The 27,602-nt window shown below is 32.1% G+C and overlaps 3 protein-coding genes across 5 annotated transcripts in view; all 3 read right to left on the reverse strand.

Annotated features, from left to right (window-relative positions):
* LOC146541559 (inactive dipeptidyl peptidase 10) overlaps positions 1 to 11,161 on the reverse strand; it is a 67,522-nt gene extending 56,361 nt beyond the window's left edge. For 2 of the 3 annotated variants that reach the window (XM_085188008.1, XM_085187991.1), the window contains exons 1-2: positions 10,842 to 11,107; positions 6,907 to 7,186 (exon numbers count right to left, since the gene is read on the reverse strand). The gene's annotated coding sequence lies outside the window, so the exon portion shown is untranslated. Of the gene's footprint in view, positions 1 to 6,906; positions 7,187 to 10,841 lie in introns of all 3 variants that reach the window. The other variant, XM_085187999.1, reaches the window with a different exon arrangement.
* Positions 11,162 to 12,723: 1,562 nt separating this feature from the next.
* LOC146541560 (protein anon-37Cs-like) lies at positions 12,724 to 14,833 on the reverse strand. Its single transcript, XM_085195395.1, has 2 exons — positions 14,526 to 14,833; positions 12,724 to 14,161 (listed from the first exon to the last, which is right to left on the reverse strand). Exons 1-2 carry the CDS (start codon positions 14,831 to 14,833, stop codon positions 12,823 to 12,825), a joined length of 1,647 nt encoding a protein of 548 aa, XP_085051521.1. The 3' UTR covers positions 12,724 to 12,822.
* Positions 14,834 to 16,068: 1,235 nt separating this feature from the next.
* On the reverse strand, positions 16,069 to 26,116 carry LOC146541561 (venom dipeptidyl peptidase 4). The gene is made up of 13 exons (XM_085188032.1): positions 25,957 to 26,116; positions 23,751 to 23,907; positions 22,710 to 22,801; positions 22,529 to 22,606; positions 21,396 to 21,448; positions 20,529 to 20,719; positions 20,199 to 20,368; positions 19,478 to 20,122; positions 19,167 to 19,392; positions 18,907 to 19,057; positions 17,828 to 17,988; positions 17,288 to 17,493; positions 16,069 to 16,490 (listed from the first exon to the last, which is right to left on the reverse strand). Exons 1-13 carry the CDS (start codon positions 25,957 to 25,959, stop codon positions 16,398 to 16,400), a joined length of 2,226 nt encoding a protein of 741 aa, XP_085044158.1. The 5' UTR covers positions 25,960 to 26,116; the 3' UTR covers positions 16,069 to 16,397.
* Positions 26,117 to 27,602: the final 1,486 nt, after the last annotated feature.

Raw genomic sequence — 27,602 nt, forward strand, 5'->3', positions numbered from 1 at the left:
TGAAGTATTGCATCTCTATAATGCCATATATACATTTTTCATTAATATAAAACTACTTCATGACGAAGCACATCCAGTTTACAAAGAACACTCAAAACACATATTCTCTTCTCTCCACTGTATTCATTGACTCTATTCTATTTCTACTGTTCTACTTTAATTACGACTTTAATTGTATGATTTAAGTTCTACCAAATAAATTCAGGGTTAATAAATTTAAATATGTAAAATATTTTTTTAAATAGTATATATTTCAAACGGTCCCATACGAGGTCGTATCATATAAGAGTGCACAGGCACAGCATCTTTTCAACTGCATCACGACGACATTAAAATGGTGTAAAAGAAAAAGAAAGTAGGTAATATAGAACAAGAGGCTTACATCGGCCCATATGAAGTATAATGTACTAAACTTGAAAAATTTACAATGGAACTTGTGTATTTTACATACTTCTTTGCTATTTCGAAGTTGTATGCAATTTGGAAGACAAAAGGCTTAAAAGATTTGTATTACTTTTATATGTTGCACATTACACATAATACCAATAATTTATAAATATTTATCAAGCTTTATTTTTCATCTGTCTTAATGAATAACTTTTGTTTTTGATAATAATATAAATCGAACGAGACTTTAATAAATATTAATTTAATGATCACGTTGACCATATATGCACCTACCGTTATAAATAATGAATCTGTGTACAATATTTGGATCCCATAAAATACTGGGTCAATGCTAAAAAACTCTTCTTTATCTAAGCCCGAGCAGGATATCTGACGTTGCGAGTGACGTCACGACCGAGCCCCCGCCCCATCCGTATGTGCGTCACTGCCACCCCTCACGCAAATTGTTCGCCAAAAACAACATCGATTTAATTTCTACTCGATAAATGTAAGCTAAATTTATTTTTATACACTGAACTCGAATCGATATCGTGCCTTTGTTTATTTTGTGATAGTGATGTACCTACATTTTTCTATCTGACATCTTATCCTATTGTAATCCACCGTAAGTGGTAAAATAGATATTTACTATCTGTGCGTTTAGATTACTAGATTTTCTATGATTTCGTAATTTTCTTCTCGCTCCTTCAAATGTTATACCTTAAGATTATAGTTATGAGAAACAATTATTCTTACTAAAGTATCGTGCCAATAATTTACAATTTATTTTTGTATACCCATAATTTCATTATAATAATCTCATTTATTAAATTTTTATTGTTAAGTAGAGGGTTCCGCTCCCCGCTCGCCTCGCTCGTTGTAATAAATGAAAGAAAAAAATATATTGAACGACAATGATGTATTTTTTATTATGAAACCCAAATTCCAACACGAAAAACGAATGAGCGGGTAATGTTTAAAAAGAAGTCCTTTTAAATAAAGTAGATTTACATTTCCACCAACAAAGAGTTTTGTATTTTGTGATGACTTCGCCTCGCTCCCTAGAACTGAGTGAGTTCATTTCAACTCTTTCTGCTCGCTGGGTCCTTTCCTATTTATTGGTGGATATAAGTATATAAGTAGAGAATTGACGGTTCAACGTAGTCCTTAATGGGTCCACTCCACTCGCGACGTAAACCAGTTTTAACTTTTTTACTACTATATAAGATCACTATAGAGAAATAAATATTAATTATAAATACGAAAAAATTAAATTAATTTGAACCGCAATAATTACATTTTTCTACGTTCTATATTCGGAGAAAGAAAATTTGTTTTAACTGTAGCCGAAAGCTACTTTGGAACGCGCACTGTGATCATATTTGCTCACGTTCGTAGCGAACGGTTAATGTATGGTGGGATACGAGCCAAGTCAATATCTCTCAAGCTTCTGAAAGAAATCGTGAGGACTTTTCTTCCCCTTCTGCTCTCAGAATTACTTAACGATTCCTTAAATTCTTTTAATTTATCTAAAATGTTACTTTTAGTCTACAGGCAAACCGTACTAGTGTATATTTTAAAAATATAAAAAAAACACTATCTGACGTGTCTGAAGTGATAAATTAGTTAAAAAAAAATCAGCTTCACGCTGTATCCCGCACACATCAGGGTAGGCAGAGGGAACCTAGTGTTAAGACACTCCGTTCCCCACTTTCTGCCGAATTACAGAGGCATTGCGTGTTGAGTGGCAGAACTCAATGCCGCGCTTTGCCTCGACACCAGAGCGAAGAAAATGGAAATTTTATATATTTTTTAATTATTTTGTAAATAAATAATTCACTTCCTCGAGTGGGGATCGAACCCACAACCGTCGCGTTACAGTCACACCCTTGTGCCGATGCGCCACGACGGCCCCAAGTTACTGGTTAATAATATAAAGTTTTACACTTTAAAAAGCAAGAATACTTTCACTATTCCTGTCTAATATAATCGTCTTGTATCAAAATTACATGATCAACAAATGTCCCAAGAATTTTCCACATTGTATTCGAAATAAGCTTGTATTCAGTATAAAAGTAGTTGCATTATGCATGCTTTAGTTTGTGTAAACTGCGATGAGTTGCGGAAACGAAAAATCTTAAATTCCACCACTGTGAATACATTGTTATAGCAACATCATTGCAGATACTCACACCTTGTTTGTTACTGCATGTTCAGGGCAACCATTATCGGTTATTCCATTCGAGGATGTGGTTATGCCACATTAGGATTGAAATTTGTATGATCACGACCGTACTGTACCAGTCTTTGGTTGTATTTTAGATATAAAAGAAAAATCGGGCAAGCGCGAGACGGGCTCGTCTACCGAGGGTTCCCTACAAAAATTGAGGTCAAGCTTCTTCTGAAATTAAAGCTAAGCTTAGCCAGAGTCCTTTCAACTGATTCACATTGAATCAGCGGGTTTAATACTAAATTTGGGCTCCTTTTAAGGTTATTATGTTTTAGGATTTAACCACAGTTGTATCGTTTTCTGTTTTTTTACTTAACTGTAAATGCTAGCAGCAAAATAAATAATTCTAGGTCATTTTACAATGTGATTATAACTGTTTGGAAAACGTATAAAATTTGGACGTAGCGGGATTTGAATCTTATCGTCGTCTCGTCCTTTACATATTACGATTTATTTTTACAATATTTTTGAAATTCCTAATTAAGAATTTAAAACTTTAATATTTTTTGTACTTTAAAGTTTTTAAGTACTTGCAGTTAGTTTAGGTGAGCTTCACGCTGCAAATAACTTATTTATAAGTAAGCTGCAAATGTTACTTTTTGTCGAAATAAATCTATCAGATTTTACTTTAACAAAGTAAAAGCCACTGAATGAAGTTATGATTCATTTCCGGATTTTGATTGATGTTATAAGTTGAATTACAAAAAGTAGTCTGTTATGAAATATTTCTTCTCGAACATGTTTTATCCGATTTATCTTTTATATTTATAACGTAATCTAATTGCCAATACCACTACTGCTTGACTGAGAACGCGATGGTCGTGGGTGCCCTATTTGGAGGATTATTTACATTTCCTCGCTCTGGTAAACCAAATCCGGAGTTATGCCACTCAACACACAATGTCTCGAAAAAGTGGGGAGCAAAGTATCTTAAAAGCGTAAAGCTTGTGACTTTAATATATTACAATTAAATCTAATGGTAATTTTATTAAAAAATATTACAAATTAAGCCGATAGAATGTTAACAAATATTTTTTTTATTCAAAGTACTTGTTATATAGTAAAAATATAAACAACTTTTCATTTTATAGCATTTTCTAGTTACTATAATTTTTATAGGCTATAAAATTTCATAGAGCATATGTACGTTTACGTTGTTAAATCAATGTTAACATTATATCAAGGTTGTGTTAAATATGATGGATGTAGAAGACCGTTATATATAAATATATCACGAATTTTATTTTTGAAATATACTACTACATACTTACAAAACAAAATATATTATATAGTTCTATTTACAATATTAGAACAAACTTTGAAGTATGAAACAAAAACTTAAATAATTACATGTAGGTACCTACAAGATAGGTACGTTAAAAAGATCTGTTTTAAAAGGGCTAAATGCTTTCAAAGTACATTTCAAAATAACAAAATATATGTAAAAATACTATATATTTCTGAAAAGAAAGTCAAAGATAATATTTTTACTGTAAAACTGTAACTGGTTCATCAAGACAGGTTGATCGGTAGAGAGACAGACACACTGATACAGGTGATAGAGGAGGTCATTTCCAACAATTTTTACGAGAGATTTTTGATTACTATTTTCACATTCGCTATTTATACCAAAAATGACATACGAGTACATCACTACTGACGAGTAAAATGCAAAGTAAGAGATAGAAAAGACTCTGGAATCAAAATTATAAGCAAATCTATGGAAATATTACACATACTTGTAGCATATTATATATATATATATATATATTTTATACTTATAGCATAATATATATAGATTATAAGTATTATTGTAACAACTGCTGGTGAACCTTTTACAAATAAAAAAAAATATGGTTTTGACTGAATTTCATGAAATTGAAGGTATTAGATATTTTTTTGAATGATCCAAAATCTTACTATTTTCAAGATAAGTCTTGGAAATTTTGGACCATGCCATATGTTGGGAATGACCTCCTCTATAACCTATATAAGTTTGCATATCTATTTACTAATTATCCTGTATAATAAATATAATGACTTCAATACAATATGTAAAATTGTAGAAATGACAGTCACCTACGGTTAAATCGTATTTCAGCCTCAAATTGTCAATGATTAAATTGTCGGTACAAAATCATACGCTACATCAATTGCTTTAACAGTGTGGACAGTTCGAAACATTTAAGGAAATTGGTAAATAAATGATGGAGAGAATTCATTGGGAAGTGATTAAATAAAATTCATTTTATAGTAATTTTTTGGGCAGGCTTATCCGGTCTGAGCCAGATTTTAATATTACCAAATAATCAACTTGGTTGCAGCTTTTATATTATTTGTTTTTATTATAATTATTTTTTTTTCATTTTCACTATAAGACAAGTAAATAAAAGTATTTTTAGAGGATATATTATTGTAATAGATAAAGAATATATTAAAACACTTAACAATTGCTTGCCGTTGTTACGGAAGCAATTGTTAATTGTTAAGTTTTGTCAGCTTAATGAAAAATTAAACATATTATGATGTAAATAAATGTAAAAATAACAGTGAGTATTTAAAAAATCTTATAACTAATTATTTGGTACATAATTGTACTCTACGATAGATGCAATAATAATAAATACATATGTACATATATACATGTGTATAATTATGCTGTTAAAGTGTAAACTAATAGCCAATAACAATTTACAGTCCGTACATATGTAACAACGTAGCTCAAATCAAATGGCTAGCAGTACAGCAATACCTACATACTAAGAAGTAGCATAAGACAAATATTCCAAGAACCTAATTAGGCAAATAATTCACTTTTAGAAAATATTTTTTATCTACGGACCGAAAGTAAAGAATTGTCATATCATATCATAATAAAAAAAAACAGCTTCACGCTGTATCCCGCATACAGCAGGGTAGGCAGAGGGAACCTAGTGTTTTTTAAGACACTTCGTTCCCCATTTTCTGCCTAATTCTAATTCTTTCATAAACATATTAATTTCAGAATTTACGTGAAATAGATTATGTTGACTGTTATTCCTGTTGATTCAGTTCACCCTTAGCGTGAACACCCACCTTTTTCACGTTTCACGGTTTCACGGTCTGATATGCGTAGCGTATTTTCTTACGAGTAAACACCAAACAGTGACAAAATTAATATAATTAACTTTGTGAAGGCCACGGCAAATGTCGCGACAGTTGGATTCAAGCCAGAGTATTAATAAAGTACTTTAATACGCAAATGCTCTACGATAGACATTGAGGAAGAGATTGAACTTTGATTAAAATGAAGAATCTATTTAGTCATTTCGGATTGGCTCTGAAATATTTGAAATTATAATTAACTTTGGTTTTTTTTATAATAACATTCTCAATATTAAAACTTCATAAAATCACAATAGAATTTTGCATTGTTTTAGTATGCAATTGTAACAACTGATGTTTTGTACTTTTAATATCCACGCTTTGATTAGCGAAATAAAAAGAAATAAAATTTCCCTGTAAAATGTTTTTTTTTTGTGAACTTCGCATAAACGGGATTTAGTTCTGCACTATTTACATTTATAAAACGTCCCTATACATACTATGTATTTTCATGTCTTTTTTTTTGGAGAATTGTAAATGATAATGATAAGATAATTAATGTATCAAAATAGACAGTAGCTTGCTTTGTAGATGTTTCTTTTTTGTTATTTTTATAGCGCTACTATGGCTAAATTGTAATTTCTATGTCTAAATAACGTTATAAACACCATAGTGTTTGTGAATTTAATTAATTTACTATGATTTTAATTAATAATGAAACAGAAGGAATGAATAAAAAGAAAGTTATATTCCGTAAGACTTTCGGAAGACCAATTTAAAAATGTTTTTTTAAACAAATTCATAATGATAGAAGGCATCGTTTTTCACAAAGGCAGGTATTTTTTAGAAAAGTTAATTGTGTGTGGTTTCAAAATTCGTAAAGGATCTTTGTTATTGGCAACACCGAATCAGTCTCTACTGAAAATAAATAGAGAGAAGTCTCTACTGTGTTTTCACATAAAAACATGTTTACTTAATTATATTAAATAACAAATTTTGCAAAGCCAGTCAGATATTTAATATCGTGCTTATTACGAGAACCCGACAAAATGCGAGTGTTAAAATGTCCTATTTCCTAAAACTGCTTCTATTTAATATAGCGTTCAGCGAACACGAGGCGTTTAAGTACTCATAAAGTTTGTTTATATGCAGGTTTACGTTTTCTATTACAAGTAATTTTAAAAAAATATTAAAAGATCACTTACCTTTATACCATTGTAGATTTAAAGCTTGGCTCAATAATAAATCACTTATAGTCTCTTTTATTATATGAATTATGATATTGTTTAAGTTCACTATACAAAATATAAACACACCGACTGTTTTTCTATGTAATCTAAATTTAAATGTGATAAATGAGGCACTTGAACGAATATCATGAACGATTTAAAAGCACTTTTTATACACTAAGTTAATAGCGAATTAGTACAATAATTTAATTATCTTCTATTAAGCGTGTCTATAGTTTCGAGTTATAATTGTTATCTGAAACAAAAGAAATAAACTTTGTTAAATAATTTGTAAAATATTTTTTTTTATATGGTAAATGCTGTTCTAGACGTTTACAGTACAGAAATTCAATATTTGACATCTTTTTTTGGAATAACACCATTTAAAAACCTATCACTTTCAATAAAGTAATATTTTCAAATATAGGAACAAGAATTATAAAGCGTCTTATTAATCTTGAATTGAGTGGAAAAGACCCAATAATTTTCCTAATAGAAATCTAATTATAGCAGAGAGTATTCACCCTCAAACCGAAATTTAACATTTTATACCCAATATCCTGATTCTATTTATTTCGCTCCTGAAAGTATCGGAAATCAATAAGGATTCTCCATATTAACGTGGAGCACGCTCCCGTAAAGATGCGGACGTGACGATGGTAATTTTGTCTAAAAATATATCGTAATACACCATTACTTTCCGGGCTCTGCATAAATGTATCTCAATAAATCGATCCATATAAATAAATATTAGATATTATATGTAAAATGTATGTAGAATATGTAAGACATAGTATTGGCTAGTCGTGGCGCTGCGCTGGCACAAGCGTGTGTCTCTAAATGCGACAGGTCGTGGGTTCGATTCCTACTCTAGGAAATTAAATATTTAATATTCATTAATTTCTTCGCCTTAATGTTTCCAGAATTCGGCGAGAAAGTGTCTTGAAAGGGTCGGAGTATCTTAACAGTCCTGTCTAGTTCCCAAGTTTTCACTACACGGATACTAGATACCCAAATAGCACGGTAGACAGAAGCTGAAAAAAATATCACTATATTTAAAATCATCTTGATTCTATCAATCTTCCATCTCTTGGTAGAAAGTTGAAATCCTAGTCAACATTGAGTTTATGTACTACTAAAACAACGGCACCAAAGAGCGCATCGTCTTCGTTTGATCAGGGATAGAACCTGACCAGTTCTTTTAACTCGAGACAAAATAATCTTCACCGTATTCCTCCACCGTTCAATCACCTGTGGACGCTTTTTTTCGAACTTGAGATTAATGCTGTCAGCCCTGCTGGCCTTTATAGCGACATTGGTTTGGGCGGAAATATGGTACTTTGTCCCTGAGAAAATGCAAGCACTACATGCCTGTATGGTATCAAAAACGTCAAGTTTTGAGATGTAGGTTCGATTTAAGTTAATAACATAGTTTTAACTATGCCGCCGTGAAGCGGTACTATTATTTATTATACTATTCGTTATTAATTATCTATCGCCATAATGTCTACAAAAAATGATATAGTTACCGTTTCTTTACTTAGTATGTTTTTAGTCATGGTTCAGTGGTACAGCGTCTGACTGTAATGGCGGCAGTTGTGAGTTCTATATTCAACAGAGTTAACCCGGATCGGAGTATCTTAAAAACAGGTTCCGCCTTCTACCCCTAGTATATGCGGAATATGCAGCATGAAGCTAAACATTTATAAAAGAAGTGGTTTAAGCTGTTGCGAAATTATTTTAAGGATGTCTGAACTAAGAAAACAGCATGAGCTGACCACTACCACTCGAATGCGATGCCTAGTGGTTAAGAGTTGTTCTAACTAGCCCGAAAACCTTGAGAGCAATTAAGCAGAAGAGGAAATTGCATCTCTTGGGGATAACTCACAAATTGCCCCAAAACGTCAGCAACATTCTATCTGAAATGACAATTTGCAGTTCCTATTAGTTTTCCGGGTCCGCAAGTTTCGAGATGTTATGACTTATTCGTTGGAGTCAGGCGTGAATGGTTATGTCTTTTCTAAGTTCTTTCACACGGTCAAGTTGACTTACTTTATTGTTAACTTTATTTGTCAACTGATTATTGCAGCACGATTATATTTGAGTAAACTACTTTGCTATTTCCATAGTATTTCCTCAAATTTTGAATTAGAACAGTATAATAAATCATGAGATTCGTGTAAAATGACCATTTGTTAGAATTCAAGGTAGAACTCTAAATAAGTTTTCGTATTATAAAAGGGAATGCGGAAATTACGCAAGTTTAAATATAGGTAGGGAAAGGGAAAAATCAGAATGTTTGTTTTAGTTGGTGCTAATAAAACACAATCGTCGGTAGGGTAGGGTTTTATGAGAATTAGTGGGTCTCTGGTGCCAGGCTTGGCTCGGCACGGGAGGTGTTTTTATTGAAACCATTCCCACATAAGTGGATAAAAGTGTCATCGTTTGAAATACGAGTGCCGATTGTTGTTTAGGATGAAACAAAAGAAATGAGATAAAAATGTGATATATTAAACATTTCAATGGGATGTAAGCTATATTTATTGTAAAAGGGGTGGTTTTTTTCACTGACATAATAAATACCTACCTTCTAAGCATATATTTGTTACGAAAAATATCAAAGCTCTGAGATATGTTGATTATGTCTTAAATAGTCACCAGAAAAAAACTATTACATCTGATATTATCCTCAATTACTCGCGTTGGTAATACAAAGCGCAGCATTGGTTTCCACCACACGTAATGTTTGCAAATTAGGCTGCGGAATATGGAAAATTATATTTTCCATATCTCAACCGAGGCAGTCGTGACGCAGAGGCACAAATTTGAGGCTGTAAGCGCAAAGGTTGTAGGTTCGATTCCCTCTCCTGGGAATAATTTATTGTTTATTAATATTTTCGTTTCTGGTAACAAAGCAAAGTCGATATAGCGTGAAGCTAAACAAATACCGCTTCCTTACAATTTTATATTATCTATTTCGAATATTTCTTCAAAGCAAATATACTTTAGACGCTAACAATATTTTTATATACTAAAATCAGCCAATGCAAATATAAGCAAAATAAGTTATAAATACCAAAATAAAATTATAAACTTAAATTATATATATCGCTTAATAAATAATTAAATAACGTAATCCAGTAAATCCACCACGTGGTAGCAAGATACTCTTGGGCGAGATAAATACATGGGCGTGAAATGATGCTGCCAAAATATCGATCTTCGTTTACAATGAATGTCTAAATAACTGCTTGTTAAAATCTACAGTAGGAATTACTGAGACGATGTAAGTCTTGTCAGTGAGAATTGTTTATGGGGAAGTATGATGAAAGATGTTAAGTGTGATAAGCTAGTCGCTACTGAACGCAAAGCTGTTATCTAGGCGTTCTCATGAGCATGAAAGCATTTAACATGAACTGTTTTCTCAGTTATTGTATGGCGGAGAACTAAGTAAGGCCTTACATAAATATCTGAAAAAGGGGGTTACGTTACTTTATATCATGACTTTTATAAATGAAGAAATATGCCTGAAACGTATATTGATATTTGTAACCTACAATGTACTGTCGTATTCTTTGTAGTAAGAACTGTGAATTTAAATGTGTCTTTTACTCGAATATTTCCAATTTTCTAAACTATCTTCTTAACGTTAATGCGCGTGGTCGGCATTTTTGGCTTATAGCCAGTGACTATTGCTCTTTTGCCTCTGGTGACATCTAATCTAAGATAAAATATCACGCACTCTTTCGCGTACCAAAGAAACTGGCTATATTTTCTCATTTCTTAAAATAATATAATAAAATAACGCTGTAGTAACACAAGGCGCTAATTAAATGAAGAAAATGTAACGCAAATTTTCATTATTAAAGCCCCGAATTTTAAAGAAGAATATTAGATCAATGTTCTCTTACCAGAACTTGAAAAAGGCAAGCTTTGACTCCCCTTAAACGAGAACCGGCGCTCTTCCCGGCGTAGCGTACCTAACTCCGGGATAGCTAGCGAATAGCATGAAAACTTGTGATGTGATGAATGAAAGTGCATGTGTGTTCGCGGTCTGAGCGGCCGGAGGTACTGCGGGCGGAGTGGCGGCGCGTATGTACCTGGATCGCGAGTACAGAGCGCGAGCGGGAGAGGGCGAGAGCGACCCGCGCCGGCCGCCTGCTGGGAGCGACTGCCGCCCGGGCCGCGCCGCCGCGCCGCGCGCCACGCACCGCCTGCACCGGCCCCGCCGGCCCCGGCACGCACCGCGGGGCGCCGCTCCTGCGCGCTGCGTCACGCATCTGTCCCGCAGCCCGCCATCTGCAGAGACGCGGTCTGGCCAGCGCCGCCCGCCCATGTCACATTGCCCTCGCTGCGTGTCGCTCACTCTTCACATTTACATTGATAACTATTTTGTAATGCGTCGCATCCCGCAGGTATGATATCAACATCAACAGCTTTTGTGAAATTAAATGAACGATATTATCTAATAGGTATAATTTTCTGATCTGTTTTATAAAACATTTCGTAATTCTCTTCTTTTTGACCATCTTCCTAAATTACTACAATTCTATAATTAATTTACATTTTTATGTTTCTTTAATGTTTTTTTTTTCTGATCTTAATACATTTTCTCAAACATAATATTAATCGTATATGCGACCCACGAGAGTACGTTTAATAAGCCTTTTAATAATCAGTTTCACGCTATATCCCGCACATAGCAGGGTAAGCAGAGGAAACCTATTGCTAAGACACTCCGTTCCCCACTTTGCCGAATTCTGGAGGCATTGCGTGCTGAATGGCGGACCTCAAAGCCGCGCTTTGCCTCGACACCAGAGCGAAGAAATAGAAATTTTAATAAATATTTAATCTCCTCGAGTGAGGATCGAACCTACAACCAGTCGGTTTTACAATCACACTTTGTGCCCCTGTGTCACGACTGTTTTTATTAAATGCTTAAAAAACGAATTAAGAAACTTCATAATCATATTTTTCTACAAAGTTTTAGGCGTAAATTTTCATAACACTTAGTAAACATAGTGGTAGTGGACTATAGATTTGTCATCAAAAACGAAGCCAAGCCATGCTTTATTCGCTTCACTTGCCGACACCTCGGCGCCTAGCCCAAGCGCCAGACGCGCTTAACGCTCATTGCCAGCGGAGAAAATTTAATTCGCTATGTTAAATTGCAATAATGCACAAGAAACCTACTTGTTAAAAAATTGGCAACAAACATACACATACATTCGGTATATGGAGGCCTAAATAAAGGGAATTCTGGGCCACACTAGTAATTAAAAAAATATATTTGAATGTACTGTTTTTCAGCTTCACATTGTATCGGTTCATCAGAGGAAACATAGTGTTAAGAGAAATTCGAGGCATTGCGTGTTGAGTGGTGGAACTAATTCTTTTGCATTGCTACGAGAGCGAAGAAAGGAAATATGTTAAAACAAACAGATCAAATCAGCTTCACGCTGTATCCCGCACACAGCAGGATAAGCAAAGGGAACCTAGTGATAAAACACTCCGTTCCCCACTTTCCGCTGAATTCTGGAGACATTGCGTGTTGAGTGGCAGAACTCAACGCTTTTTCCTTGGTACGAGAGCAAAGAAAGGAAATATTAATAAACTAGCGGCCTGCCAGCGGCTTCGCCCGCATGAACTACATGATTTACAGAGTAATTTATTAAATACAATATAGGATTCTAACATATCTTTGAACGTCAGTAAAAGGTAAAGTAAATAAAAATGTCCAACGTCAAACACACACACATTAGATAACATTCAAAAATGATTTATTCATTCACATTAATAAATATTATTTAAGAACAAAATAAAAAAAGTAACGAATATATTATGATATGATTTTTAATATTTTTATAGTAGTATTTCCGCACATTAATATTTTTAAGAACATTGCATAGGCATTTGGTGAACACTAGTTGGAAGTGGTGGCCCCTTATAAAGCAAAGTTAAGTGAATGATTCTCTCAGCTTCTCTCACTCCGCTTATTCTAGCGCCGTCTACCGTAGCAAAATGGCCAGGAACTGTAGCTTCACCAGCAAATAAAAGAATAGGAGGAACAGGCTCACTAGGACCTGGTAACGGACATGCTAAATTTTTTTGTACTTCACCATCAGTACATTGATATTCGAAGGAATACGCGCCATAAAAATATGGATCTAATGTCCAATGTGATCTAAGTATTGTCACAGGATAAGGTATGCATTTGTTTCCTGTAGTGGTTTTTAAAATATCGGTTATACCTTCAGCTATGTCTCGATCACAAAGTCCTTCCATCGTCAAAGCTTCACTTCCTACTACCAAGGCACTTATGACATGTTTACTAGAAGGCACTGCTTGTAATTCCATGATACCACGGGTCCAATCAGTACGATTAGCCAAAATACTTGGTGAAAATTTAAAACCCAGGTCACCTTTATGCCAATACCAAAATGGCCGACAGTATTCTAAGTAGATTTTATTACAGTATCCAAATCCTAAGCACCTTAAAGCATCAATTTTCGACGCCGGTAATGCCGGACAAAACATTCGTGCAGAATTAGCTGCTAAAACACCTATGGAAACGGTAGAGATAACATAATCGGCCGGAAACTCTTCGCCGTCAGTAGTACACACCGTAGCACGAAAACCTGATTTTTGACAAGTACCCCAGTAGACACAGTTAACTGGCTTACAATAGCGGATAGCACCCTCTGGAATTTGTCTTAATAAAGGAGCTAAAATACCAGTTAATCCTAATGGGACGCGCACCTCTCCACCAGGCATATTCATGAAGCAACCCGAATGATCAGCAAATAGCATCGAAGTATCATCACCACATCGGGCTTTCAGCATATGGGTTAAACCAAACATTATCCTTGCTGCATCATGCTGTTGTTCCTCAGGATATTCATGGAGCTCTTGTTGTATTCTCAAGCTCATGAAGCTTATTAAAGAACCATGTTGCTTATTGCCTCCCAAGCAATAAATTTTTGCAGCTTCCTCTTCAATTTGTCGAAATTTATAATAAGCTGTCACTGCAGGTGGGAATGCCATTTTCCCCGTAACAACATTACTAAATAGACCCCGTGCATTTTCCACAGCAGGCAAACCAGGTTTTGGTGGTTCCTCCTTCGAGCTCAAAGTATAAACTGGATGCTTATTAATATTTTCCGATTTTTTGCTTGCACCTAATTCTGCTACTATATCGCCGAGCCAACAAGAATGGATACGTCCACCAGGTCTATAAGAATATTGAACAGAAACTCTAAAATTATTGTTTATTAACAAAAAATATACCGTCAAATTCAAATATAAAATATCATTCTTCTACGAAGAAGTAAAAATAAAAAAATATATCTGATATAATTATGAATTTTATTTCTAATCAGAAAAATGATTATGTGGTCATTTCTCAGTCAAATAGAACAAAGCGCGGTGTTGGGTTCCGCCTCTCAACACATGTGTCTAAAACTATTGAAAAGTAAAGAACCTAGACGCTTCTTCACTTTAAACAATGAGACCAACGAGACTCTGACATTTGTGAGTAAAGCCTGATTGCTAATATGATCAATATTTATTAGATTATATTAAAATATATTAGGAACCGTTCGTAAGCTTCTAAAACAACAATATTGTTTATGCCCCGTTGAGAGAGCCTAGCTGCTGCCGAGAGTCCTGCCATGCCAGCGCCAATTATTACTACTCGTGGCTCAGCAAAGCATTTGTCAGGATTGCAAGGATCGACAGCACAAATACCACGATCCTCTAGATCGGGCCCACAATTGTATACAGCAGGTGCTTTGTCGGATCTCCTGAAATAAGAGAGAAGAGAGTGAGAACCAAGTTTAAATGTAACAAGAGTCACACAGAAAATAAAGAATGCTATTACCATCTTCTTGCTGTCGCTGACCATTTAAAAAATTTTAAAATATTAATTTTACTGTAGATTTTCATTGATATAAATAGTAAGCCAATTTGAGTGACGTAAAAGTCAAAGTCAACCACACACAAGTAAGAACTTAATGTAATTTTCTTCATCTAGTTTTATAAATAACACAATAGAGTTATGTTATATGTTAAGAAAAATATTTTATACCGTTAAGGAATTCATTTTACAAAATGTTTTTATGGTTTTTTGCCAGCTTCATAGTTGTATAACATAGCCATGTTATAAACACTTTGAATTGCGTAATTATTGCCAAACGAGATTATTTCTGTTATTTTTAAAATAAAATATGTAGCCAAACCATGACCACCAAAAACCTGATTGACATTTTTTATTTTATTTTTTAGGTAAATCATTATAATAATGAATATAAAAATCAAATCAAAATCAAATCAGTTTCACGCTGTGTAGGCAGATGGAAGCTTGGGTTAAGATACTCCTTTCCCCAATTTCCCCGTATTCTGATGGGATTGCATCTTAAATGGCAGAACACAACACCGCGCTTTGCGCTTTGCGCAGAGAGAATAAATGAAAATATAATTTTATATATACAGAGTGTTTTTGTCAACACCACTTTAAATGAAATTATAGTTTTAACTACTCTATCAAAGCCTCATACAATAAAAAAAACAGTGATAGTTAAGGTGCGTTATTGAGTACTCTGTGTGTGCTCTGGTTAAGTTGTTGAGTGCTCTGAGTGTGAGTGCACTAAGTTAAGGTGCGCTATTGAGTCTAGGTCTAAATATTAATAAACTATGTTAAAAACATACGAACATTAAATCTAATAGACATGTTCTACAAAAGAAAAAAAAATCTAATTTTTTATTTTTCGCTCTCTTGCTAAACCAGGTCTTGTAAGCAAATAGCACTTTATATATTAGTTATATTAGTAATATTTTATACTATAGCTTATATGGCAATATTTTATACTACCCACTGTATATACTTTCATGTTTTATGAAGACACTACTTTTGTGCTAATATTTTAACTTTACATTTTGTGAGACATTTACAGTTTTCGAGAAACACGTCACGTAATGTTCTTACTTTAATAGCAGTCGTAAGAATTCTCAGAAATATTATGCTGTATTCGAAAGTATAAAAATATCTTATAATACTAAAGAATGGTTATAATAAAAGTGAAATAACCAACAAGAAAAATAATGCACGCAGGACAAGTAACGGAAAATAAAAATTCATGGTATAAATAAAATATTTATATTTAACATTAATATTGATGTTAAATGTGTAATTTTTATATAATATTTAATAGTACAATCAATTGCAGCTATGTATAACGAACACAATTTTATTTAATAAATTAAGTGAGTTGATCTGAGGATACATATTTTTTTCAAATTTTAAGCTGTATATGTAAATACTTATACAGGATGGTATCGTTGTTAAAGAAGATAAATTCATTATATATATACAAAGCGTCCATAGAGTATAACACATTGTATTAGAATCACAAGCCAAATTGGCTATAAATCACAGTCTTCAATTGTACGAAATATAAGTAATACTTGTATTATAATTTAAAACACTCTGACCAAAAGTGATCCAACGTGTGGTAGAAATGTCGACTTACACCCCGTAAAGAGTGGTTTTCGTCTGCATAACTCTGTAAGAAAATATATATATTAATGATAACAAGTAATAAACGAAAGAAGAAAATGCATAGTTAAAATTTCTACGAGTTCCGCAATTTGATTTCATTCCAATTCAACATAAAAAGTGAGAAATAGCATAATATTTCATAATTTTACATAGATTCTCACAGTTCAACAAACCAGAACACAGATATAAAAATGAAACTTTTACGAAAGTAGTAGTTCCATCTTTTTAGTGCAAACAATATTTACAAAAAACAGAAGAATTTACGAGTCGAAAGAGCAAATACTAAAATATGCATTGCAATACAAAAACATTCGTGCATTTGTGTATGCAAATAAAGCCACAATAGAAAAATTATGGTAAAACTGACTGGCGACTTAAATATTATAAATTCAGCATTGCTACCCATTGTCCTGATATTTTTTATACTATATAGATGCAAAAAAATCTTACGTATTTTATGAATAAGTACAATCAAAATTATTTATTAATACTTAATTCATATGGATATACATGCAAACAAAAAAAAAATTGAATACAAGAATTGTAGATAAATTTGAAAGCCGTCGGAAAATACGGTGATGAATTCATCGGAAAGTGAGGGGCGGAGTGTCTTAACACTAAGCTTCCTCTGCCTACTCTGGTACGCGGGATACAGCATGAAGCTGAATAAGAAATTGTCTCATTTCAAATTCATATTTTTTAAGTATTAAAAATATAAATATAAGTATATATACACTAAAAAAACCAAATAGAAATACACAAAACATAATATAAATAAGTAAACAAAATAAATTTTCTTACCATTTGCTCAAAAGCTATATCTGATCTCTGCAGTTTCTTCGCGAGCTGCATGCTGTGCTGGAAGTGCACGTTATCGTCGCCAGTGCCGTGTACAAGCAAGTAGCGGCGATCACGCAGCTTTTCCGCGGCTATCATCAAGTCAGATGCTTCGTATCCTTCAGGATTATTTTGAGGTGTATCCATATACCTCTCAGTATATATGGAGTCTATGAAAAGAAATTATAATTGACAAATGAGTTTACCTTCTCTATTTTTTCACGCGTAAAACTTCACGCGTAACGTAACTTAATCTCTTATTACAGATTATCTCTAACATTTTAGAATGTTGATGTCGTCGACGTAAAAGTTACCAAATTACGTATGTCAATTTTATATTTTATATCTAGAAGTATTAATAGAATTGAAATTATATTAAACCGCATGAAGAGGGCGTCGTGAACAGGGTATAGGTTACTTATAAATACTCTATGGAAACCAGTCACTTAATATCAATAGTAATGTATTTAAGCAGATAATTTTAATTAATTAATTAATTATTACCGTAGTAGAGCCATGAGGTAACAGGCGCCACAGCAGCTGCACAAGCTAGCATCTTCTCATCATCTTTAATTAGCATCATAGTGCTGGCGTATCCACCGTAACTCCAGCCCCAAACACCAATCCGATCGGGATCGATGAATTTATAGTTTTTAAGAAGACGCCTGCAAAAATATTTCTTTTATCCTCACATATCTCTTGTAACTACAGGATGAATAGAGAAACATAGTGAGAATTTTTTTGATCTCCACTTTTCTGTTAATTAAAAATATAGTGTATATAAATCAGGGATGAAAGCGTTTCAAGAGCTAAAATTTATTTTACTCATATAGACTTAAATAATGAAATTTAATAAAAAACTAAATTCGATAAATATATTTTTTATATTGTTAGTGATTATTATGTCAATCTGTATTATTTGAATATTCATAAAACATAATTAGTATAAAATTAAAATAGTATTAAATACGAACACGTGGAATGATGTATTCACTAAATTAGTATAAAAAATTACAGTTCTTTAATAAACGTTCGTAACAATTAACTAATGAGTTTAGATTGCATAAAAATTAGTATTATATATTAGGAAGTATTGAATTATACAATATTTGAAGCTTGTGTAGCTTCATAAATCAATATAATTTGTTTGGTTAAACGCCCCAATCTTAGAAACTAGATACTACTTCGAATTGAAAAAATATTTTTATTTCAATAGTCTACTTATCGAGCAAGGCTATAGAAGGCTAATATAGACAATATTACGCTTCACCTAAAAGAACACAGTTATAATGAATAATTTTGCAAAACAGGAGAGCTTCAGAGTTTTTTGTTTGCGCTGCGTAAATGGTCAAAGTTACAAAAAAACTTCAGAGTTGTTCCCTTTCAAAAGTTCTAAATAAATACGTGCTACAATATATAATTTATCTTTTTAAGGTTGTCTCATTGTAAACTTAAAAAGATAAATTTAGACCAGCATGCCTGCGGTCCTTCGGGCAATTGGAATGTGTCATGAATACATAACTCTTACACGAGCAAAACCGTAGATAGAAGCTTGTATAATACATATGACAAAACAACTATACCTGATAGCAGCTAAACTATCGGTAATTTCGACTGTCCCGAGAGCATTGTTGAGTGCGTGCATAGCTTCTACTCCCATTGCGCCTGATCCTCTAACATCTATTGAAGCTACTATGAAACTCCGATTACTGCTTAAATACATGTTGTAGTATTCTATAAAAATAAAAAATATTTATATAAGATACCATGCAACCAACAATTACTAAAATAATATTTTCATTTGGTGAATTCTTTTATATTCACATTATTAGAAAAAAATTACCCAAATCGTAACTATCCTTCACTCTGGTGGTTCCGGGACCAGCATATAATCTGACGATCATAGGATATCTCTTTCCTGGCTCCATTTCCGGAGGTAAGAGAAGTTTAATGTGAGCTTTTAAGTCCTCTTCTAAAGTCATCACATTGAATAGCACCATAGGCAATTTATATCGGCTTAATCTATCCAGAAGCCTTGCGTTTTCTATCATAACTTTAAAATTATTGTTCTGTAAATAAGCACATTGTAGTTTATTTATTATCAACATTTAAAATCTATATCATAATAAATTAACATTAAAAATTAAAATTTACCTGGCCAGCATAAAAATAAGTGACTGGTGGAATATTGATAGCACTACATGAAACAATTCCGTAACTTCCGCCAGGTGAAAACATACCATCAGCGTGGTTACACCCTGACTTGTCACATGATATGCATGTTGCCTTCCCTTGAGACGTGGACCATAATTGCCGTTTCCACGGCTCCTTTCCTGGTGAAATTATATAATATACTGTATCAGTTTCTTGATTCCAACCCAATATTTCAGTCACAGTAGAGTTGCCTGGACTTAAATCTTCAGTTTTCATTGTATTGAAATTGAAACGGGCTAAATGCATAAACCTTTGTTCCTCAAAAGGTAAAGGTCGAATTTCCAACATTTGTGTACCACTTGCATCAAAGAACGGTGTGGCGATATCTATCCAACCATTAGGTTCTGTCTCTTGCTTAAGAATAGTACATTTATCTAATTTAAGATCACAGTTTACTAAAACACTAATACTCTGTCTTCTGTTCAGCCATAACACAATTAAGTTTTGATCCGTCGCCCAATTGACTCTGCCCAATATATGATCCAATCCAATAACGTCAACCGGTGCAGGTATAGTCATTACGTCGATTTTTGATTCGTTCAACTTAAAAACTCGCAATTCTACCACTGGGTTTGTGCGACCTACCTGACAAATTAAATATATTTGTAGAACTATAAAAAAATATAAAATTGTATTTTATATATTGATAAATTAAACTAACCTTAGGATATTTAAAGTGGACCAATAGAGGATATTGGTTATCAAATTCAGAAGGTTCTCCATAGTATGGGTATACCGCAGATTCCACCTGGGAGTCGTTAAAGGACGCTACTGCTAAATAAGTTCCGTTAGGTGAGAACCACGTCGCTTCAGCTGCGTTAAATACTTCTTCTAAAATTTTAAGAAAACAGATCTATAATTTCCATTACTTTAAAAAGTCCTTATCTATGAGTGAATTTTAAATAAATTTTATATAATTACAAACGAAATGCAGACACTATGATCTTTTCCAATTAATATTAATGGAAAATATATGTAACTGTATACTTACCCTCATATATCCAATCAGTGACACCATGGTATATATTGCCTATTACTCCATCAGTAGTAAGTGGTGTTACTATATCGGGGCTGGAGACATCAGGCACGTAGTATACATTATTGTCTTGCACATACGCGAGCGCATGGTCATTGCCCCACACCACCACTTGAAGTGAACCATTCCCAATGCTCGATATAGACCTGAAAGAAATACATATATTTCTTTCAGACTGTAGACTCTTAACAAATAAGAAAAAGATTTTTCTTATATATCTTAAACAAATTTTATTTAAGATTTTTAATTTAGCATTCGTTATTATATTATGTATAATCGCTTGTTAGTCGTAGAGCGTATTTATGCTCTTAACGGCTTCAAATCCATGCTATTCAAAGATTTTATTAACGAGAAAAAGCATATCAGAAAAGAATTAATTTTTTACTCATTTGGTTATATTGGCACTCAAGTCGATATTTGGTTAATTGTTTTATAGCGAATCATAGTTAAGTTTGAAGGAGAAACACAGAGCTTGGATCAAGTTCCAATTAAGTGATTATCTAAAAGTTAACGTGCAGAATGGAGTTCCAACTTATATAGTAAGCTATCTAAATGTAGGAAGTACTAAGTGTGTATTTTAAAATATAGAAACTACTCGTAACTTTGAACGGAATTTCTATTTGATTTATTTAATCAGTAAGATTTTTCACACGTAACTAAAACGAATTAAAATTTAAACATACAAGTATAGCAAACTATTCACGGTTGACATTCTGGTGAAATAAAAAATTGCCTATGTTAAAACTAATATGTATTATAAATTGAATTTCAATACTTACATACTATATTTTTAACAGACAAAATACAATTGCTATGACTTACTTGTTTTCGAGATCATACACGGAGTATTCTGCGATAGTAGAATACCGATACACCTGAAAAACAAACGTCAATGAGCAAAAGCTTTAAAAGTCGTTATTAAATGATATTGTATGTTTTTTGTGTTGGTGGGGAACGGAGTGTCTTAACACTAGGTTCTCTCTGCCTACCCTGCTGTGTGCGGGATACATCATGAAGCTGATTTTGTATGTTTTATATATTTAAGTATATATTGGATTTTTTTATCAAGTAAGGAGATCCAATATTGAGTTTTATTGTAACAACACCTTCTTATAATTACAAATACCATTGCATTTAAACTTTGAAGGATAAACATTACACCTGTAACACCTGTATCACAATGGTTTTTTAAAATCTTCAAAACTGATAAATTATTATTTTTTTTTAAGTATTTCTTGCATTTTTATATTTCTTCTCAAAGCAGGTAGGTAGAGACAGCATAGAACCAAAAATCAAGACCCATATTCAATACATTATGTGTTGAGTATAATTTTTAATGAGCTTATATCTCTTAACATAATTATGTTTTTTTTTACAAATTTTAATAGAAATTCTAAGCGAACAATACTTTTAAATATTTAGTAAATTATTTTCTACAGCGCTCTAGCTCACGAATAAGAAACAAATTTGGTCATTAACTAAATTAACTTACTTTACATACGCTAACAAGGCTAAACTGTATCCTACTGTACTATAGTAATTAAATATATATATATATATATATATATATATATATATATATAATTATACTAATTAAATATACAAGTATGTATCCAAGAACGTGCATATTATGAACTGCCAATAAACTGATAATAATTAACTTTTAGATTTTTATAAATTATTATAGATTACATGTATTTCATTTAATTAATGCACTTTTTTATCATAACTTCTTCAATCTTAGCATTGGTATAAAGTCGAACACTGTCCAACTGCGCTACGATGACGTCATAAAAGATTTTTTAATATATCTACCTACATTTTTGTATCGTGATTACAGTCAATATTGTAAAAAGTTCTTAACTCCAATTAATTATAACTGTCATTTCTTATGTTATATGTCAATCCTAAAAATTAAATGAATAAATCAGATTAAATAAGTTAATAAAAATTACCTTTTTCTTATTTGCAGTTAGAAGCAAATATTTTTGATCATTTGAGAATGATGATACGGAGAATTGGCTTAAATTGTTCTGTGAATAGAAAACAAAACAGATTTTTTATTATTATAAACCTTGTAAATAAATAAAAAAATGGGAAAATATCAAAAAAGTTATATGAAGAATAGGTACTTACAAATTCCGATTCATTTATAATTGTAGTAAAATTGTCAGCAACAACATCATATTTATTTATTGAACCAGGCTCTATAATTAAATACTCCGTATCTAGAACAAGATGTAAATTAACTATATTTATTTCTTTTTTATCTTAACGCAGCAAACGTAATTTGCGGCATTTTCTACTTAATAAGAAGTAAGATCGTAGAATTTGGTTAAAGCTTTTTTTTGCTTCATTTAGGCATCAGAATTTACCCGACCGGAACGTTATCAAATATAAAAAAAAAATTTAGAACTTGTCCACTTTAAAAATTCTCAGTTTATATAAAATATTTAAATGGATCTTTGATATTTCTATCAATCATTATCTATATAGTCAACAATTATAATATGATACGATTAGAAACCAGTAAGGCTTCTAACATTTCATTTTATTATCTATAGAATTTATTATTGATATTAACATTTATAATTAAACAAAACAATATTATAATTATTTCATTATAATAATAATAATGCTCTAAGACTTATTATTAATTGGATTTTAATTCAATAGTAGGTGTATATTTTAATGCAATGATATTCCTATAAAGCAATCAACTTTAGTGTATTTTTTTTATCACCAATCCTTCATTAATCAATTTCGTGTAAATAATGAATTGACTAAGCTAATTTGCGCCTTGGACATAACTAATGACACATGTATATTTTTTAAAAATAAAGCGAATTTCTAACGCAGCCCATCAACAAAAAAAATCCTTAAAATAATGATTTTTTTAATGTATTATATGAAAACATTTAATTAATTGACGATTTTTTCTAGGACTTTTTACTGTATGACATTTCTTTTACTTTAATCATTTTCATTACTTTAATCTATATGCTATTATTACCATTTGTTAATTTATTAGTAGATACATTCTGTGATTATCTACAATTGGATAAACATTTAGTCTATATATGGAATTGATGTAATTTGGCTATATTGTAATGTCTTGACGATCCTAAATAAATAAATATGTTGACATTGTTTTGAATGACAAAAAGTTTCTCTAACCTGATATCCAATTGACAGATACTCTAAGCGGAAAAAAATCTGGTTGCAAAGGCACCAATTCTTCAAGAGTAAATGTCTTGAGCAATCTCTGTGGCGATATAACAGAATCGGTCAGACCACAAAGCGTAGTTGCTATGAGTATCACTAGTGGACGCATCTGAAAATAAAATTAATAACTAATATTTAAGTCACATAGATATTTAAAAATTGAAATGATCAATATTTATAGAAATTATGATATATATTTGTTTTTTGTTGCTTTACACTGTATCCCGAGATATAGATATTTCTGTTCCTCATTGTTCACCGAATTCTGGGGGCATGGCGTATTGTTTGGTAGAATCAGAACGAAGAAATGAAAATATTAAATACTTCATTTCCTAGAGCGGGAATCGAACCCATAAGCGTCGCATTTACAGTCGCACTCTAGGCAACAGGGACAAATGGCATTTTACGTTTTATATTCAAAAGACACTTTGTTGGGAGTTCTAATGAAGTATATAGCCATATAGACTAAATACATAATGGGGTATATTTATGGAGTGCAACAAGGCTCGATTTTTATTTAAATTAATTTGTTTAGATTTTGTTAGATTTTTTATAAGGCATTTTTATAAAATACTACATATTTATGTTTGTAAATGAGAATTCAATTTCAATTTGTTTGAAAGAAAAGTAAGTTAAAATAACTAACTTATATCACTATTTGGTAATGGTTTATATTATTTCGATTTTCACGTATTAACATATTTATGCACGGTGACGAGATGTGAAGTGGATCATGGTACTACTTTAGTCTAATATAACCCTACAGATTGTAGCTTCTAACGAATTTCTTTTTATAAAGCGAACCGATTTTTATCAGTGATTTCTCTTCATAGTATTTTAATCTATAAAACCACTAAACAAATATGCCTAAACAAATACGGCCCGATGTATTCTTTAATAAATATAAAAAAGTCTAATCGAATGAGTATAGATTAAAATAACCACAAATGTGGTTGTCTGTGCAGACGACAGACGTTAATAAAGTTTTGACTCTACGTTTTAACTTGCCGTTAGACGTCATCTAGATAAGGAAAGAGAGAATAGACATCATATCATTTTATTATGACAATAGCAATTTAATTTCGATTACAGCCATTTCTTATACAAGGGCAAAATACTTAAAACACTTAACAGAGCCAATCTCTATGCAATTAACACGAAATATGGTGAACTTGTTTATTTCCTGCCTTTGCCTTAATGTAATATTTGTATAAGAGTCATTTATATTTAAAATCAGTGTGAGGTCGCGGTGGAGTGGCACAAGCGTGTGATTGTAAACGCGACGTTTGTGGGTTCGATTTCCACTCGGGAGAATTAAGTAATTATTAATCATTTAATTTCTTCGCTCAGGTAACAAGTCAAAGTGCGGGATTGAATTCCGCCACTTAATACGCAATGCTTGAAATTAGTAGAAAGTGGGGAACGGAGTGTCTTAACTTTAGGTTCCCTCTGCCTACTCTGCCATATGCGGGATACAGCGTGAAGCAGAAAAAGAACAGCTTTATATTTGAAATTAATAAACATATATCTTTCTTAGGTTCTAATTAGGGGTTTTAATTTGTATGGTAGGTTTTGCTATGGGAGTCGCGATGACAATAGATGGATGAATTTTATCTATTGAATTTTAGTCAATGAGTCATTCGAACATTAAATTATTACTTACAATTTTTAAGCTCTATGTCTTTTGTTTTCTAAGCGCGATTTATAAGTAATAATTAGTATAATGACAGCTATTGTCTTTCTGATTGTGTATTTAGCTAACACATTCTATTTTATGGTACCTACAGCCATAACTAACTTCACACGGGTTGAGAAGTAGGTCAATCTTCTTATGGTAATAACATTTTTCTAATAAAGGATAATGGCATATGTGTTACTAAATACGACAATGTACTACCATATAAAAACCGTATTTTTTATTATTTTCTTTCTAATTTATCCAAGTTTCTTTATAAATACCTAATCTATATGTATGTATGCAGACGAAAAAATATAAACTAACATTCATTATAGGATAAATACCTAAATAACCAATGTAATTGAACGTTATTAACCTTATAAACGTAATCACTCTCAATTTTTATTGAAACCTTTGACTTCAGTTAAAGAAACCACAAACGAATGGAAAAAAATCAAATAAATCAATGAAAATACTCACCATTTTACGTGAATGGATCCCAGAGTCACAGGACGAGGACAACTCCTCAATGATTTAAGTGGTCCAATCAGAGCACATCACACACTAGCCGACTGAGATCAACTATACGCACGAGCTGTCCAGACACCGCACGAACGCGAACTGCGCCTGCGCGTGCGCACCTAACTATAAACGAACTTTAAAATTTACTACAAATCTACTTAATTCAAAGTCCATATGCGATGTCAATTAACCCTTTTTAATTAAATGAATAATTTTAAAAATGCCAACTATATAAGTGTAAGTTTAATATTATATTATAGATATTAGTTCAGCTACATTTAAGTTCTTCTAGACGCTTTATTGTCATTTTATTTAAAATCTCTGTGTTTGTTCAGATATATTCTACTATTGTGTTCAATTATATGAAAGACCGGAACCTAATAGTGTAAATTGATAGTTTTTACATCGTTAAAATGAAATAAACTTACATTTATTATTATTATTTTTATATTTTCTATCTTCAACTATGAAAGCAAAACCTTCAGCTTTACAACAAAAATAAATATAAGCTATTATGAACGAACGGTCAAGAACATTTCGTGTCAATTTAATTCGTTACACTGTCGTGATGTAGACATACTTATATCTTAAGTGAATAATGTTTAATATTTTTCCTTAATATTTTTTAATTAAATTTATGATAATTCTATGTGTAATCTAATGCACTTTATTACTTTTAATAAAATACTTAGTTATATTTAAAAAAAAAAAATTTAATATCCAATTTACGCAGATTTTTAAACTTATTTTTCTATGAACAGATTTTATTCTTAATAAACAGTGAAAGTAAAACTACTTGTTAGGTCAAATGAATCGGAATTATAAATAATAACTAAATATTTTAAATAGTTATTCTAACTTAAATTAAACAAGAACGTTCAGCATATTACAGTGCATTGATATTATTTGTTATTAAAAGAACAATATTTTCAGCCCAGTTCCTTTCGTTTCTTAAAACCAGACAAAAACTAAGTAAGAAGATGTATTCTAGTTTTCTCAGTCACCGAGCTCCTTGCTTCGCTACGCTCTAATTGAATTCAACAAATAGAACGTAGCAACTTGTGTCGCCGTCTTAACCGACTCGGTACGCGCGTTGACGCAAGACTTGACGTCGGAAGTGATATGCCCAGTCGAAATCGAAAGGACTTTAGCCTGAAATATATATATAAGTTACTAGCGGCCCGCTCGCAGTTTCACCCGCGTGAACTATGTTATTATTAATTTCTGTCTCCATGACTACGTTCTAGTGACGTCTATGCAAAATTTGAGACTCCTAGCATTTGTAGTAACGAAGTTTCATACAAACTTTCAACCCCAAAATCAACCCCTCAGAAGTCGAATATTGCAAATTCCCGTCTTAGCGAGCACCTACGTCCTATAAATAACTCCTATGCAAAATTTGAGATTCCTAGCACATGTACTTTCTGAGATTTCGTGATGAGTGAGTGACCTTTCGATTTTATATATATAGATATACAAATTAATAAAATTAGGAATGAAAGACGTTCATATTGAGAATCCACTTGTGCTATATTATTTATTTTCTTATCTGAATTACTTTAGTGTTCTATTAACATTATTATTAGACAATATTCCAAACATTG

The sequence above is a fragment of the Heliconius melpomene genome, chromosome 1 (genome assembly GCF_056956725.1).
Source record: "Heliconius melpomene rosina isolate 202511_hmr_F chromosome 1, ASM5695672v1, whole genome shotgun sequence".
NCBI lineage: Eukaryota > Metazoa > Arthropoda > Insecta > Lepidoptera > Nymphalidae > Heliconius > Heliconius melpomene.

What these genes read in the sequence shown, in the direction of transcription:
- LOC146541560 (XM_085195395.1), bottom strand. Translation starts at nt 14,833, where the DNA reads ATGGTCAGCGACAGCAAGAAGATGGTAATAGCATTCTTTATTTTCTGT. An exon ending in GTTTTAGAAGCTTACGAACG is followed by an intron (nt 14,162 to 14,525) that starts GTTCCTAATATA and finishes ATATTCTTATAG; the next exon opens with ACCTGGTGGACGTATCCATT.
- LOC146541561 (XM_085188032.1), bottom strand. An exon ending in TTATAAATGAATCGGAATTT is followed by an intron (nt 22,607 to 22,709) that starts GTAAGTACCTAT and finishes TTCTATTCACAG; the next exon opens with AACAATTTAAGCCAATTCTC. An exon ending in GAAGGATAGTTACGATTTGG is followed by an intron (nt 19,058 to 19,166) that starts GTAATTTTTTTC and finishes TTATTTTTATAG; the next exon opens with AATACTACAACATGTATTTA.